At 36.5% G+C, this 17,916-nt stretch overlaps 1 protein-coding gene across 1 annotated transcript in view; it reads right to left on the minus strand.

The window, feature by feature from the left end:
• PPP1R9A (protein phosphatase 1 regulatory subunit 9A) overlaps window positions 1–17,916 on the minus strand; it is a 342,802-nt gene that overhangs the window by 52,723 nt on the left and 272,163 nt on the right. Inside the window, exons 9-12 of the mRNA XM_004386139.2 lie at window positions 8,564–8,617; window positions 5,695–5,924; window positions 4,051–4,147; window positions 3,777–3,948 (exon numbers count right to left, since the gene is read on the minus strand). Of these exons, the coding sequence (XP_004386196.1) occupies window positions 3,777–3,948; window positions 4,051–4,147; window positions 5,695–5,924; window positions 8,564–8,617 (553 nt within the window). The remainder of the gene's footprint in view (window positions 1–3,776; window positions 3,949–4,050; window positions 4,148–5,694; window positions 5,925–8,563; window positions 8,618–17,916) is intronic.

Below are 17,916 nucleotides of genomic sequence, written 5' to 3' on the forward strand. Positions count from 1 at the left end.
CCTATGACAATGGTTAACAATCTCACAACACATCAACAATATCCTTACTCTACTTTGTGTTCCCTATCATCAGCTTCCTACTCCCCTTCTGCCTTCTGCGCCTTGTCACTGGACTCCTGTACCTCGTTACTCTCATGGTTTTACTGGGCTGTCCACTCCCAGGCTGAACAGTGAACCGTGAGGTATTTTTGTAGGTGCACTATGCTATGTTTTTTTTCTTACAGTAACATGTAAAAAAAATGGTATAGCAGTGCTTACAGAAACATCTTGGGAGGGAGAGAGCAGTTGGCAAACAAATGTAGAAGGTGCGCGTTATCTGTGAAATATGGTAATCCCTTTTTACAAAACAGCCTTTAAGATATTTGAAGCTGAAATGTGTCATCATGAAGATACAGGGAAGAGCATGTTGTTTAAGTGGCTTTTCTAGGAACTGTAATCAAGATTACAACCCTTTTTTCTACGGCAAGATTTCTCTAACAGGCCTGTCCTCTGCTCTTATTCTAATCTGACCTGAATAGGTGGGCAGCCACAGGCATTCTAGTCACTTCAGGGTCCGGGGATGGAATGTAGAAAACTCTTATATATGCCAGCATTACACAGGAATGAAGAAATGGCAAACAAGGAACATGACAGTAGAGCAAAATAATCGTTTTTTCATGTCATGGCACACATGGAAAATAATACTTAACCACTACATTAGAGTAAACCAGAAGGGATCTGGGGCTTGTTATGAGTCTTGGTGAAAAAAATTCATTACATCTGCTTTATGCAATTATGATAAAAAAAAAATGTTTGAGCTTGTTCAGTTTGTTCAGATGGTGTTCAAATAGAATTTCAACTGTGGTCAATTTCGTATGGTTTAAAAAATGGTTTTGAAATTTTTATCACTATAAAAATTTACAGTAACTCAATATTGAGAGTCTCATAATTAATCCATTGCCAATTGGGAAGCTCTGTCCTGGAAGAACTTGAGTCCATGTGAAGAAATAGCTGCTTATGGGCTTTCCTTTCCTTCTCTTTCCTTTCTTCCTCTCTCTATCCCTTTCCCTTTCTTTCACTATTTCAGACTGACATGGTTTTTCCTTGACCTGTAATTGATAATTCTTTTGCTTCCTGAGCTGCTTCAAGGCCTAAAAGCATGCTAACCCACTCATCTTACTGATAAACACTCCAGAGTTTGTAAAGCAAATCAGAACTGGACTATCTAAAGGAGCTGGTGAGGATGAGCACTGCATCTAATGGCAGAAACTAGGGAACTGACTATAACCACTACACCCATTCTGCTACCAAAATGTGCCAGGGGATCTTTAAATACTGAATGGCCTGTGTTAGGTTTACAGCTTTACTCTCCTTTCTAAATCTCTAGCACTTCAGCGTTCCCTAGCAACAGAAGCAAAGGATCAAATTAGAAAAGGGCTTTCCAGAGCATTCCTATCTAGCTACTGACCAAGCCACTTTTGTTTATGTGATCAAGCAATTGAAATTCAAGGAGATTTATTACTGACTGTCCTCGGAAGCAAAAACTGGAAGAGCACTCTTGATATGTATGCTACTAATGTCTGAGATGACTGATTCTACCACGACTACGCAAGCATGGATTGGTTTCAGTAAGAATTAGTAGTCTCAGCATCTCACCGTGAACTGACAGTGTTGCTAGGGAGACTGATAATTATGTGGCAAAATGGAGGGTGTAGAATAGAAAGAGGGTTCAGAAGAAATGTAAGGTTTTGATCTGAATCAGCATGTTAATAGTATAGTTTGTTGATCTTCTGTAGTCATATAATTTAATAAATACCATTAATTATATGTTTGACAAGACACAGATCTCTGAACTAACTGAAATGAATTGAACCATGGAAAGCTTCTCTTTACTGATCACACTTTATGTATGCCACAGCAGAGACATATTTATTATAAACTACAATTAATTTTAAAATTAAAATACTCAAAAAGGTGAGAAAACAAATTGGTTTGATTTCTTACGTTTTCTTTTGCTTTCAACCTTCCAGTGTTCCAGAAATAAAAATTATAATTTCATAATAGCTCTATTAAAATTGCTTTTTTCTCTCTTGTAGAATAAGTTATATATCCTCAAAATACCCCATTAGGTGGGGAAGGAAGAAGCATTACTATTTTTATATTAAACATAGTAGAAGCAACCCAGAGAATCTGAATGATCTTCCTGAAGTCACACAGCTCCTCAGTCCATGGTAATGCTGGAGCTAAATCCTCCTCTTTCAGCAGCCAGGGAGGCATTATTTATAAATTCTATCCTGTTATGGGAAAACCCATCAAAAGGACATAAGCCCAGTGCAAGGTTTCAAATCTCTCTCTATAGCTTTAATTTTAAATGAAAATTTCCAATATTTTTTCATTTTTAATGGCTAAGAGTTTAGTTCTTAAAATTAGCAATATGATATAAACACTTGTTTATCAGGAAAATCTCATTAGAGGAATGTTAATATGTGAGAAAATTCATCAAAAATTTAAACAGCTCATTAATGAACAGGGTATTGCTGTCTATGAGTTGTCAGAGTTACCATGGCAAGCCTGCTGCTCAACATTCTTTTAATTTCACTTTTTGCAAGGACTTCCATGTATATATCTAAAAAAATGAAACTAAAAGGTTTACGTTCTTCTGGGTATTTTTCTTTACAAATTCGTATACAATTTTCTAATTTATAAAAATAATACAGAAATAAAAAAAATTCATTCATATGCGTATGCCCCCAATCTATTTATAGAGCGTGTGAGAAAGAAAACAAGTGACTTATTTGTCGTTGATGTATGAGAGAAGACAATCATTTATGACAAAAAATGTTTCCAGTGTTCTAGTCTTCTTATTTGGTCTCTGAAAACGCCCTGGTTGGACAGTGGTTAAGCACTTGGCTGCTAACTGAAAGCCTGGTGGTTTGAACCCATCAGCGGCTCTGCAGGAGAAAAGACCTGGTGATGTGCTCCAATAAAGATTTCAGCCTAGCAAACATTATGGGGCAGCTCTACTCTGTCTTATAGGGTTGCTATGAGTCAGAATCAACTGGATAGCACACAACAACATTTGGTCTCTGACAGGAAGGAAGTGAGAAGTACACATAGGACACCAAGGAAAAAGCACAAAACTGTATATAGCTTCTTAACTAAATGGATTGTAAGTGCTAGAAGCAGGCAGTCAAGCCTTCTGAAATGTTACAAAAAAGATCTTTATTCTAGTGATTTAGAAATTTAAGCCTTCCTCAACATTAATACCTAATGGAGCCTCGATGTGGCACAATGGTTAAGTGCTCAGCTGCTAACCAAAAGATCAGCAGTTCAAACCCACCAGCTGCTCCATGGAAGAAAGATGTGGCAGTCTGCTTCCGCACAGCTAACGGCCTTGAAAACCCTGTGGGGCAGTTCTGCTCTGTCCTATAGGGTTGCTGTGAGTTGGAATTGGCACAACGACGATGGGTTTGATTTTGGGTATAGTGCAGATCACCCTACATGGGATGGACTGTTATTTTTAAGGCAGTTAATCAAGTCTATCACTTTTATGATGGTTTGAAAATAATAATCTTTGGCTTGATATTAGTTGGAATTTTATTAATTCTTTACATTAAATTACTTATTTTTTATAAGACAAGGGCTAAAATTATAGGTTCTTATTTTGATCAACCTTTTCCATTTTCCCATACTATGAAGGCCTTCTCAACTTTTAAATCCCTAGGTAAGAAAAAGAAGAATGTAAGGACAAATCATTCAGTCATTAAAAACGATTTTTGTTGTGAAGTTAAACAAACCTTGACTTAAGCCATCTTGATAAGATGTTTGTTTGACATCCAAGTTCTCCATGGTATCTCCCTTAGACACGTCACCAAGAGATGTCCTTCTCTCAAAGATGTTGTTGTTATTGTTAACTTGAGTCCCATTTTGCTTCAGTAGCCTGAACACCTCAGCTTCCAAATCTCTAATCTGGGAAAAACAAATTCACTCATAAAACTCTAAACTAGCACACCTCTCCAAGTACCAGGCAAGATCATCTCATTATTTAGTGGCTTTGAAAACACATCTCACCCGCACTTGTAGGCCTTGAACTTCCACGAGATGAGCTTTCTCTAAATCTTCTATTTTCTTTCTTTCAGCTTCCTGTCTTTTGATGAAATCAAGTTCTCTTAAAAAGAAAATAATAGATGTGACTGCATGAAACACTCAATAAATAAGGAAATGTGAAAAGTTCTTATCTGAAGCAATAAACTGTGCTGTGAGATAAGTAACTGGACAGCTACTTAAGTAAACAAAACTCAGTCATAGTTAGAAGTAGGCAGTCAAGTCTTCTGAAATGTTAGGGAAAAGGTATATGGTCATGAAACAAAATAAAAGCATCTTTAATGGGTCACAACGTAAAGAAAAATGCTTTAATTCTGCCTATTATGATTTTCATTTGTAGCTCCTGATTCTAGAGTACCTCTACATAGACAGGAGCTATTGCACTAATGACCCACTCTGGGTAATTTTGTGGCAATAAAAGCATGTCAGATAGAAGTAATTCCACATTTGCAAAGTCATATACACAATAAACTGATGGAACTGGATGGTGGGATTTCAAAAAGATAATCATAATAAGACTGCTTTCTATGAAAGACAATGGAAAGGGGGCTGGGTATGTTAGAAACACTTAAGTAGAGCACTTACACACCTAAGGATAATATGGGGAGGAGAAATATCTCCATTTTGAGAGCCTGGAATAGAATATGCAAATTTAGCAAAACCCATTACAAAGTTAGTAGATGAAACAGAGTTAGGTCTGATATTTTTGGCAAGAAGGGTTAAAATAGTGATGTATTAAATTTATGGTTGCAAAGAGTAATTCCCTTTCCTGGTTTTCACAGTAAATTTTTATAGCAATATCTTTTAAATATTGAAAATATTATTTCCATGATAGAGATATGGTGACTCTTGCATACATGCTTAGTTTCTAAGGCTTGGCATGGAAGACCATAAAAAGTACTGGCATTAATTTTCATTATCCTAGCTAGTCAGAAGTAACTGATGAAAATATCCCGTAAAAATCTCCCTGGTCAGTCTCCCCAAACTACACCAAGATCCAACAGACAGAAGTGACGCAGCAGTAGCTCAGAAAGGACTGCTGAAATTCAAAAGCAGAGAGAGGTGATAGTCCCTTTCGCTGCAGTGAACTGAGGCCCTTGCAGTTCTCTCAACAGAAGCTGAGCAGAGTGGCAGGGCAGGGAGTCTTGCCAGTCAACAGTAACACTATCAGTACTGGGAAAATTCTGTAGTTATTGATTCTAAGAACAGAGATAGAAGCAGCTTGATCAAGGCCCCAGTCGACACTTTGCATGTACCACACCCAAAAGTCATTCTGCATTACTTCAGCTAGGCTTCTTGCTTCTAAATCACAGAGCTGTTTCAAAAAAGGATAAAGGGATTCAAATGTTACTATCAATCACTGACTATCCAAAAAAAAAGTCAGGCAGCAACTAGCTGCCAAAAATTGTAAAATATACAAAACATAATCTCATACGAAAACATGATAGAAGTGGTTTCTAAAACCTAATGTCTATTTATGCTATAACTATACTTCTGAGAAGGATAACTCTGAGGTCATCTTTTCTATTACAATAGATACTACACAATTACTGGATGTAAACCTTCTTTGGACTTAATACAACTATTCTTCAGTCATTAGAAGCTGCTTACTTTTGTTGAAAATCCTTGATCAATTTCTTTGCCTTGTTGTATTTCTTTTCTAACGCCTGATACTGGCTTTGGGTCTCTTTGAGGTGTTCGTTTACTGTGTGGCATAACGTTTGAGCCTCGATCCAGTAGCTCTCCAACTTCAACATTCTTTCTTTATTCTCTTCTATGTTCTGCTGGAGTTGGTTTTTTTCTAGTTCCCATTGTACTTTCTCATTTTCTGCTGCTTGAAGCTGAAGAAAGCAAATGTCAAGGCAAGGATAATCAGGTACTAGTATAGCAAAAATCCCTCATGTTTTTATAGCATGTATCAAGATTAAATTCCATTATTACATACACTGGATCATCAAATCACTTTGATATAAGAAGAACAAGTATTATTTTCATCATCTCACAGATGATGAAATGGAAACCATGAAAAGTAAAATGACTTGTCCAAGGTCACACATCTGATAAGTGATAAAACACAGACTTAATTCCAAATCTCGTGATCTTTCCATCACACCATGTGGTCTGAAGTTCTGTGAGCAGTAAAAGACATTTTAGAGTTTGATTGATTTTATCCAATGGACTTCAACACATTTTCTTTGAGCTTCTTTTTTTTTTTTTAAATATATAAGTAAAGTAAAAATTAACTAACAAAGGAGTAGAAGAGGCAGGGAGGGAAGAATGGAAGTGCAGTATGGCCTAATCGCTAAGAGGGGAACTCTGAAGTTATTCAGCTTGAAATTTGAATCCCAGCTCAGCCATTACTGGCTGTTTAATATTGGATAAGTAACTGAAGTTCTCTAAGACTCAATTATATCATGTATAAAACAGAGTTGTGATATAACACACCAGCGTGCTTGGAACAGCACCTTGGACACAGTAATCATCTGGTAAATGTTAGTTATTTTTACTTTGCTTTTAACCCTTTTGATGATATTATTATATCCTTCATTTCAACTGGCTTGAATATAGTCTGCAGTTCATTATTTTGCAAGCAGTATTATGAATTTCTAGAGCCTTATAAATCCCATATTTGCATAAAAGTATAAAAGATAATATAAGTAAAAATATAAATCATTGCTGGATTAATTTAAACACATCCAATGCAATTAAAAAGCAGCTTCTTCTAGTTTCCACTTTCAGGGACTCTTAGGAGTAGATAGTATATTACTTTAATCCCTTCATTTCTATAGAAATTCAAGGCTGAGCCATTAGGTGAAGGGTCAAAAGTCATTTAATCACAACAACTGTCTGACCCTCAAACTAGTGCTTCACCTACTTCATATGCCTCCTTTAAAGTTCAAAAGGATGCAGAGTCATTATAAACTATCAGTGTTCAAAATCCAAGACATTCTAAAACCATACAGCATTCAGCAAATGGAAATACATGTTTGTATGTATATTTTTAACTAAATACATTGGCAAAATAGGTAACAGAGTAAAAAAGTAACAACATTTGAAAACTGGGAATTTTATTACCAACAAGGGAAATAAAGAGTCTGTAAAGTAAGCTAAATCTATGGGTATTATATGTTAATATAATAAGAAAAATATAAAATACTAATATATAAACTTTTCTATATTAAATGTTTACAACGTAAGTTCAGTTAAAGCACTCACAATCATAGGGGAATCTTTTTTTCCTGCTTCCAACCAACAATTTAAAAAACAAAACAAAACTTCTATTCTCTTTCTATGCCAAGAAATAATAACAACTTCAACAGGACTAGGCTTTTAAATGCATCTTTTAATAAGCAATGTTTCGTGTGTTCAAGCTGTTTAGTTATCAACCATTACTAATTTAAAAATTATTATTCACAGAGCTGGGCTGACATTATGAATGATATACAGACATGTTTTGACTAAAGAGCTACAGTGTGTATTAGCTGAGAATTCCATTTAACCTAAATAGCCTTGCTAATTTATCTTCATTTAAAACACACAGAAAAACAAAACAGTGTTCAGTGTGAACAGGAAAATAGATCATTAGTGGTGGGGCAAGAATTAAGTCTTAATTTTTAAAAGATCATAAAAACAATAAAGAATATTGCTTTAAAAGCAATTCAGAAGATATTTTTAAACCTTTGAAATTACTTACTTGATAAAACTAGACACGATTCTTAGAACTGTGTCTCACACAAGCACCTTATAACTTACCAATTAAAAATACCCTTTTGACTCTTCTATTATTCCATATACAGACCAAAAATACATACTTCCTTTTTTTCAAGATCTTTTTTTTCCCACAAATTTAAATAATGTGAACTAAACCTGTCTAAAAGTTTCCAGTAGCACCTGGCACCTAAAATCAATAATGCATAGTATGCAGTCGCTATGAGTTGGAATCAACTCGACAGCAACGTGTATGAGTATTATATTAAATCCGTAACATTTAATTACTAGAAATTTGACATTTTCCTATCAAAAACAGTGTATGTGCTATGTTAAAACTATATATTGTTTTTGACAAATAAGTTAAAAATAAATAAATGATTAAATCTATTTAAAATAAACAAAGAGTAGATATGGTATAATAGCTTGTGCTTATGGTATTAGTGATCAAAATGTATTCAAGACGCTAGAACCATTAAAATATCACTTTTTGATTAAAGTTCAGATGTAACTGGACAGACATGTGCAATTATGTAAATATCTATGTCTTAAAATACTATGTTATTTGTAGTGAAGGTGGGAGCGGGGCGGGCGGGGGGCGGGTTCTTGCTCTCACTGGGAGGTTTCCTCCGCGTCTACCACTGGAATTGAATCTCTAGCATTTGTATTCTTTTAAATGCACAGGAACAAATCCTTTAGTTCTAGGGCTGAATTTATTCATGGTATCTAGAGTTTAAAAAGTACAATTCAGGCACCATATAGTGGTTCTTACCTTTGTCTTCAACTTTTGAATCTCAGCTTCTGTAACTGCATGTTTGATTTGCAACTGAAAAAAAGACAAAAACAATCTGAACTAAGAAAATGTGTCTATATTTTTAAAGCCTGAGCAGCTAGAAGCATAACTTATCACACAGCAGAAGACCTAGAAGAGCGCTGCAATGCAGCAGGTTATAAATTAAAACGTCTAGTGTGTACAACGACGTGCTGGGTACAAACTAATTAAACAGAGGGTTTATGGCCCACACTCCCTAACACCACATTAGGTTACCAATTTAATCGCTCAGGGACCAAAGAGAAGAAAACATATTTTCTTGCCCTCTTTGCAGCTTTTCCTTTATGATTTGAGTGTCAAGACATCCCACAAGGGATTGTTTTCTTGCAGTCTGGCCAATTGAACTGCTTAACCAGGCAAAACAGCCAGTGGCGGTGTGAAGATTCAATTCTAAATCTGGAAGAAAGGTGGCGCTCTGGTTCCATGAGTTACACGCACATTCTGATGAGCAGCTCTTCACAGCTGAGACTGCCACACGGAGAGGGCGAAGACGATGCAGTTTCCACAGTAAAATTTGTGATTTTTACATCTTAATTGGAGGAAAGGTACAGATATAGATTTTTTGCCCTTCAAAACATCTATTCTCCTGAAGACCCAGACCTGAAATCTTCAGCCACAGCTAATTTGCAGGATAGCTACCATTTACATATGTTTGTTTTGCTTCTCCCCTCCCCACACTTTGTTTTCTCTGTAAGGGAAGAAGAGACAATTTCCTTAAGGGACTGATGTTGTTTGTTGTTGTTTTTAGTTGCCCTCGAGTTGGTTCTGACTCATGGCGAACCCATGTGTGCAGAGCAGTACTGCTCCATAGGGTTTTCAAGGCTGTGTGGTCTTTCGGAAGCAGATCTCCAGGCCTGTCTTCCCAGGTGCCTGGGTGGGTTCAACCCGATAACCATTCTGCTAGTAGCAGTCAGCGCTTAACCATTTGTGCCACCCAGGGACTCCTAAGGGAAACAATTTATGGATTCACAATCTCTTATCTAAAACCCTTGGGACCAGATGTTCTTGGAATTCAGAATTATTCTAGTTTCAGAACGGTTAAGAAGATGCATCTTCTAGAAATCGTGAGTTATGCATCCACAGCAGGGTCTATGGAGGCATCCTGCCATCAAACTCATTAATATTTTTGTCAGCAAACATATAAATATTCCAGCTAAGTGAGGTACATAAAGACTACAAAAAGCGTCCTGTCAGTTTAGGTCAGGTTTTACCACCAAATGAGTTTGCCACAAACTTACAAAAAAGACTGTTTTCAGAAATTTAGGTTTAGGATTTAGGATTGTACACAAGAGACCACAGACTTCTAATATGACTGTAACTAAATACGTCTAAGGGCATGGCGGTTAAGAGCTCAAGCTGCTAACCAAAAGGTCGGTAGTTCAAATCCACCAGCTGCTCCTTGGAAACCCTATGGGGCAGTTCTACTCTGTCCTATAGGGTCATTATGAGTTGGAAGCGACTCAACAGCAATGGGTAAATAAGTCTAAAAGGTTTTCTTACCAAAAAAAAAAAAATTGTACAGGTGACTCCACTGCCAGGACAGAAATGTGAAGTTCTTGGACCAGCAATGTGAGCTCTGGAGACCACAAAACCTCTACAAGCCTCAGCTCTTTCTGTTTTGTAATCTGCATTTCCTTGGTATTTACTCAGCTGGTGGAGGCATATCGGAAGTGTGAAGATGGAAAGAACAATCAAGGGAAGGCTGATTCAACAGCCTTAGATGCCACAAGCAAACAGTCCAGTCCCTGAAGTCCCCACTTCGTGCTTTCAACCCTGTCATGCTCACGGAAGCATGATCTGCACTCCTGCAGCTCTGCCACAGCTATTGGTTCATAGAAGTGATCTTGAAATTGTGGTAAATTCGACTGTCCCACTCACATCACTTATCTTACCTTCACTATTTCTAACCTGGTGACTCCTGCAGTCTTGCTGATGTAGTTATTGCACGTCACTGGTTCCTAGGAGCATCTGCACAGTCTGGAGAGTAAGGGTCCTTGCAAAGTTATAACTCTTTTATGAGGCCCGGACAGCTAGATCTGGCTCTCTCAGTTCTTCACCATACCCCTAGTGCTGGTGGTGATTCCAACATTCGTCACAGCAACTCGCTATAGCGACCCTACATGATACAGTACAAATGCTCATAGGGTTTCCCAGGGTGAAATCTTTATAGGAGAAGATTGCCAAGTCTTTTTCCCACAGAGTGGCTACTAGATTCGAAATGCCAACCACTGTGCCACCAGGACTCCTTACCTAGTGATATAATTCTAATTTACTGTCATTTAACAGAGGTTCAGAGCACTAGTGTACCTGGCAAAGAGTGTGTCACAAACTTTCTCAGTGACTTGACTGGAAAAGGCTACGAGACATAGCAGTACTGCTCCGAAATCATGACAATAATAGTGAATCACAGTTAAAACTATGACTGGAACTTGGATCTTTTTGTTTCTAATCCAGTAATTTTTATCCTTAGAAAAGCATAGAATAAGCCCTCAATAAAGTCAGCCAAAAGTAAGGAATGATCTGAACTCAAATATGATTATCCCAACTCTATTTCTCAGTTAAAAATACTAAAAGCGTATGATGTCACACCTGAAATAAACAAAACCACCTCTAGTTCTGTTTGAAGAGTAGTAAGAAATCAAAAGGGGAGATATCACATTGAACACTGCTCTTTGGGGGAAATGCCAGATTTTATTTTCTCAGTGATTAACTCCTTGCAAAATAACCAAGAATATGGCATGCAATTTATGGGAACTCTGAACTTTCTTTGCTCAGATCACTGTGCCCTCTAGCAAGTTGTTTCTCTGTACCTTCATTTCCCACATGAAAACTGAGTGGGCTGAACAGGAACAACTCCAAGGCCCTTTTAAATACTACAGGTGTTGCAGTTATGAGGAGCCCTCATGGCACAGTGCTTAGGAGCTGGGCTGCTAACCTAAAGGTTGAATGTTCGAATCCACTAGCCACTCCTTGGAAACCCCATGGGGCAGTTCTACTCTGTCCTATAGGGTTGCTATGAGACAGAATCAACTTGACGGTAACAGGTTTGGTGTTTTGGGTTTTTTTTTTTTTTTTTGGCATTTATGAAATGAAGAGCTTGGAGGTTGTTGTCATGGTTGCAGAGTCTAGAAATTCTCATCCCATTTTCACTTGTATGATTGCATAAACTAATCTACCAATATATGGGACCAATCCTAGGTAAAACTGCAAAACAGCCCAAGTTGATCTCCAGTTATTCCAGCTCTCCCATCTCACCCAAAATGGATAAAAGAAAGGAAGTGAAGTCATTAGCAATGGTGTGAGGATGGCAGATATAAGCTTAGAGTGTTACCCCTGCTACAGGAGAGAAGGATAGTGAAAATCCAGGCATTATTAAGAAGATGGGCAAAAGTTTTAGTGCAAAGTTTTCTTAGTACTCATGAATTCTAAAATTACAGATATACGACAATTTTTACCCTGCTTGCACATGAAGAAAATTTCTATACATCCATCACTATTCACAGGAAAAGCAGCAAAAATCAACAATTAAACCCTTTTATTTTATATAGGAACCAACTATGGCTCAATAGGCCTAATCCACAGAGCCAGGTTTTATAAATCTCAGTCCGTGGTTCTTTCCACCAATACTAAATTTCTACATTTGTAGAACCATTCATCTTTTTTGGCATCTCCCTTTATAACTACAAACGACACTGTGAGACGGGCAGTGCAGGTACTGTTGGCCTCATTTTACAGACAAGAAAGAGGCTCAGAAAAGTTTCATGGCTTGTTCAAGCTTCCACTACATGCAGGTGGTGGAATGGAAATAACCCCACATCTGACTCCCCATACGCCTGTTCCTTCCTGAAAGGCTGACAGACAGACATCAGAAGTGCCATCTTTGCTCTCAAAAAGCTGCTTTCAATTCAACTCATTCCATTACCATTCACTGCGAACCTAATCTGCTTTGGAATGCATTTCTCATTTAATCCTCACAAAAACTGTGAGGTATATGTCATCATCTTCACCTCTTCAATGAGAAATTATTACTCAGACTGGAAACCACTGATCACTTCAGGTGGTCTCTGAGTATTCTGACACTGCAAAATGGTGCTCAATCAGCTGCTGTTTTACTAATGGAACTTAGAAAGGACATCTCACTCATTATCCACCCAGTGTTTACTGAATGACACTGTGCCAGGAACCGTGCTAGTCACTGAGGACTCATGAACATGACATAGACTCTACCTTCAAGACACTACATGGAGATTAATAAACGCACCTCCTGAGAACTTCTCCAGATCACACATAGAGAAAGGTCACAGAGGGAACCTACTTGATTAGTTGACTGATGGCTTGATTGGTCTCTTATTCCTGTAACCAGGTCACATGACCTTAGGCTTTGGCCTGTTTGTCATATCTCAGCTCTGACTGTGCACTTGATCTTCCAGGCAAAGTGGGATCGATGTGCCTGAGAGATCTCCATTTCATAAGGAAAACTGCTTTTCAAAGAGGTGAAGAGACTTGGCAAAAGATACAGCTGGTAAAATGTTGAGTTTTCTAATTCTAGAGCAGTTCTCTTTCCACATGCTTAAGAGCTTTATGTCAGGGATTAATAACCTTTCCAAAGTACAGGTCCTAGGGTTCACACACTTATCCTTTGAGAATGGTCAGGCTGACTGACTGCAGGGAGAGAGGTCAACAGGGTTGGTTAACAGAAATAGAGTTTGAAAAACCTGTTGGAACCTTTGGGTCATACAGAATCTAGGTCAGAGGAAAGATTTTGGATGGCAGGACATAAATAAAAAGAAAGGTTAAGGATTGCAGGTCAGTGTCATTTGAGTCACAAGACCAGTCTCGTTCATCTCTTCTCTCATCTTTAACATGAATGCCACAGATATCCATCCCAAAATCATAGCACAAATAAACATACATTTCCCCACAGAGAATAGCAGCTCTCATTTAACATTCTGCAAGTGTACTTGTGTATATTTTCTGTTCCTTTCTTTCAAAAAGATGAGTAAAATACATGTATTCATATCACCGAATCATTATAATCCAAATATAACTACTCTAGAAATAGAAACATCCTTATACAGAAACATAAACAGTGAGATTTAACTTCTGCACTCTCTTTCCTTATCCTGTGCAAACACGGAAAACATTTTTCTTTAAAAAGTGAAAAATATTATCTTTGCAGGAAAGACTTAAGAGAGCTCTAGTATTAAAAATTTTACAATCAGATAAGAGCAGCATTCTCTGCCCTTACTTTACAAGGGCAAAATAATAACTGACATTTACACAGAACTTTACAAAGTGGCTTCAGCACTGAAATAAAAATTTTTAGAATTATCTTTGTGATTATTTGATTGATGTCTGTCTTACCCATGACAGTGTAAGCTCCACAAAAGCCAGAATCAGAGCTGTTTTTGTCTACATTTTGGTGGTGTTAAACAATACAAGTCAATGACTTTAGCGATGTGGGGTTTTCTATAGTCGAAATGAAGCTATGCTGTATTTCTTTGCAATTTCTGCTCAATGCTTTATATATGACACCTATCTTTACATTAACCAATGTGTTTTTCTCGGGAATTAGTTTATATAAAATTAGCTGAAAAGGCAGACTGAATGACATCATAACTAATCTGAAGGACAATACTGATTGCAGCATATGTAGCACAGGGTTAGATCCTCCAATGAGGTAACTTCTCAGTAAGTACTCAATAAGCTGGCTATTAATGATAAAGGTACTGGATATATCTAATAGCTAATAATTACACTTCTTTTTAAATAAATATCTGTTTACTGAAAGTAAGTAGCAATTTATAGCTTCTCTGCATGTTAATGGAAAGTTCCATACAGAGAACTTTATTCTACTATCCAATGCATTTATAATTTTTCCTGGCTCCTTTTACATAGATTCTCTACGGTTTAAATAAATAAAAAATACAATTTTGGAACTGTATTTTTTTCTCAAGAGAAAGGTAGACATGTTTTTACCTGTGCTGATAACCACGACTCCTGGGGAGGAGTAGGGAAGGGGAAAACACTGGATGGTCACTTTAAGTGGCACCTAGCTGGCAATTCCTGATGCAGCCTCTTCCTGCTTTATGCTAAATTACCAGTGAAGTCACATTAAAAAGAAAAACTTGCAAGCACAATGGACACTAAAACTAAAAACAACTGTTTCTAGAATATGAGAGATTTATGAGGTTAACTGAGAAAAACCTGTCCAAGGTTCACTTCAAAGACAGGAAGACACTTGTGCCACCTTCACTGTGAGATCCAGAGCCTGTCCAACGAGAAGGATATACAATTTCTACTGCGTCTTACCCAGGGACTGGTTCTCAGATCAGGTTCTCTTAAAACCAAAACAGCAAGCCCACCACCATGGAGTCGATTCCAACTCAGAGTGACCCTGTAGGACACAGTAGAACTGCCCTATATGGTTTCCAAGGCTGTAATCTTAACAGAAGTAGACTGCCGCGTCTTGCTCATGCAAAGTGGATGATGGGTTCAAACTAGCAACATTTCAGTTAGCAGCCAAGCACTTAACCACTGCACCACCAGGGCTCCTTTCAGGTTCTCTTACTTATGCAATATTCCATATTCACTCAGAAAGCAAGTACTAGAATACGGGAAGAAGGCATGAAGGTAGCACAATGCATACTTGGAGCTGCAGACCCTAAATAGAGCAGTGTAGACATTAAGTGCCTTGGTGGCAGGGAATACTGCAAATTATCTTTTTTTCCCCCCACTCAGATAATTGAGCCAAGAGATTCAGAAATATCTCACCTTAGTAAAGAGAACTGCACTAGGTGATAGACTGCTAGAAAGTAGGAATTGGGCTGGAAACTAGGTATATAATGTGCCCTCTTGATGTAGGTCTAGAAATAGGATTCATAATCACAAAAGTGGATAATTATTAACTAACACGGAATATAAATTTTTTCCCTCACTTCATGATAAATAAAGGAGAAACAGGCAACACTAGACCTAGTAACAGATATTTCAGGTCAACGTTAAGAGAATACCAACTTGAAAACTCAAATGAGTAAATCTGTGAAAATGATGTGTCCTGTAAGTAAAAAGATGTTTTAAGGTAACTCTATAGATTCTAGAATGAAGAGAAAGTGAAGGACAAGAAAATGACAGAGAGAAGGAAAGCTAAAATTTAATAAGAGAACCAGGCCCTGTTAGAAGTAAAGAGCATAATCAAATTTGATGTTAAAAGCATATTTAATACTACCAGAAATGAAATCACTGACATGGGAGGACAAATTTGAGAAACAATTTCAAACACAGAAAAAACAAACAAAGAAAACTAAACCACGAAAAGAAAGACAAAAAAAATTGAAGACAAAGTGTTTCTAGAACAGAAACTGAAGAAAATATGCATAGACTAAAATGAAAACACAAAACAAGGAAAGCAGATTGGATGTAAAAAATCTATGAAAGGAGGCCTACTTCAAGAAATTACGATAAAAATTTTAAAATATATGGCTAAAAAAATACAAGCGTAGTAGAAGTGTCAGTTTGGCTTTTGACTTTTCCTTTACAATACATGATACTAACTTGAAACAATGAAGCTTGCCCTACAACAGTTTGAGGGGAAAAAGGTTGTAAATCAATATATTAAACCCAGCTAAGTATCATTCCTATGTCATAATAACAGAATGTCATTCTGAGATATGGCAGTTTATGTAAATTATATCCTCAATGAATACTTAATAAATTACTTAAAGATATATTTTTATAAATGAGGAAAAATTCAGAATTTGAAAATTAGGAAATTGTGATGTAAAAGGACAAAGAGTTGAAACTGATTAAGCATAAAGTGTAACTATTTATTGAATACATTACTATAAACCTAAGTGAAAACATAATTTTTTAAAATCTAACAATTAAAATTTAATAGCAATCTTGTCTTAGAACTCAAGATTATAACAAAAACTTATATGGAGCTTCAAATGGTACTGTTTTGTCTTAATTCTGAAAATTATGTAAATAGTTAGAAACTACTCTTAGAAAATGGAAGATAACTCGTAGTAAAAAAAGAATAAAAATAAGAGAAACATAAAGCATAAAATGAAATGACAGCAATTAGATCTTGAGGATTTAAAACAGTAAATTTAAATTGGCCACATTTTCTTATTAAAAGATGCAGACTCCAAGACTACAGTTTCAAAATGTACAATAAAACAAAGTGCTGCAATTAAGTTTACACTAAAAGCAGGTACACATTTATACACCAATTGTTTATCAAACAACTACAAACAAAAGTAACAGAGTAGTAACATCAGACAAAATACACTTAAAGTTAAAAAAAATCTTTAAGTAATGATATTTTATGCGCTTACAACATAACATCAAAATAAAGAACAAAAGCTGTTAGAAACAAAACATAAAAATGAGATAATTTTACTACATGGATCTCAAGTTTACTAGGTCAAATGGTGAAAAATGAACAAGAATAGAAGGAATAAAACACACACCACTTTAATCACAAATATCTATACTAATCAAGAATAAAAGTATCACTTTCAAAAAATCAAAAAGCATAAAGACCAGATTAACTGACCACAATATAATAAAACATCCTATTAATTAAAAAGTTGCAAGTTAAAAACTGTTTCCTCCATTATTCAAGTCAAAGAGAAAACAAAATCTAAAAGTAAAAAGTGTAGACTATTTATAAAATAACAACAAAATGAAAGCACACTGAAACTAAAATACGTGGCCAAAGGCACCACAAAAACTTGTTGCTGTCGAGTCAATTCCAACTCATAGCGACCCTACAGGACAGCGTAGAACAGCCCCACAGGGTTTCCTAGGTCGGCTATAATCTTTATGGAAACAGACTGTCACATCTCTCTCCCACGGAGAAGCTAGTGGGTTTGAACTGCCAATCTTTCAGTTAGTGGCTAAGTGCTTTAATCACGGCATCACCAGGGCTCCTTGGCCAAAGGCACAACCAGAAACAAATTCATAACCTTAATTGCTTTAATACTTAAATAATAAAGTATGATAATATATTAAACATTTATCACTAGAATAAGAACAATCAAACATTCCTAAGGAAAATAATATGATAGAATCAATAAAAAAATAAAGGCAGAAATGACTGAATTAGGTAAGGGAAAACTTCCAGTTTAGTACAACATAACAAAAAAGAGCCACTTCCTGCCTCTCTTTAATTCAGTTTTGGAGATGCTGAAAGAGAAACAAGGAACAGTGGTGGGCTTCAGGGTCTTGTTCATCAATTAACAAAAAAGCTGGTGAGAAATTCTTAGAGATGTAACATAGCTGTTTTC

This window comes from Trichechus manatus, unplaced genomic scaffold, assembly GCF_000243295.1.
Source record: "Trichechus manatus latirostris isolate Lorelei unplaced genomic scaffold, TriManLat1.0 scaffold00156, whole genome shotgun sequence".
Lineage (NCBI taxonomy): Eukaryota > Metazoa > Chordata > Mammalia > Sirenia > Trichechidae > Trichechus > Trichechus manatus.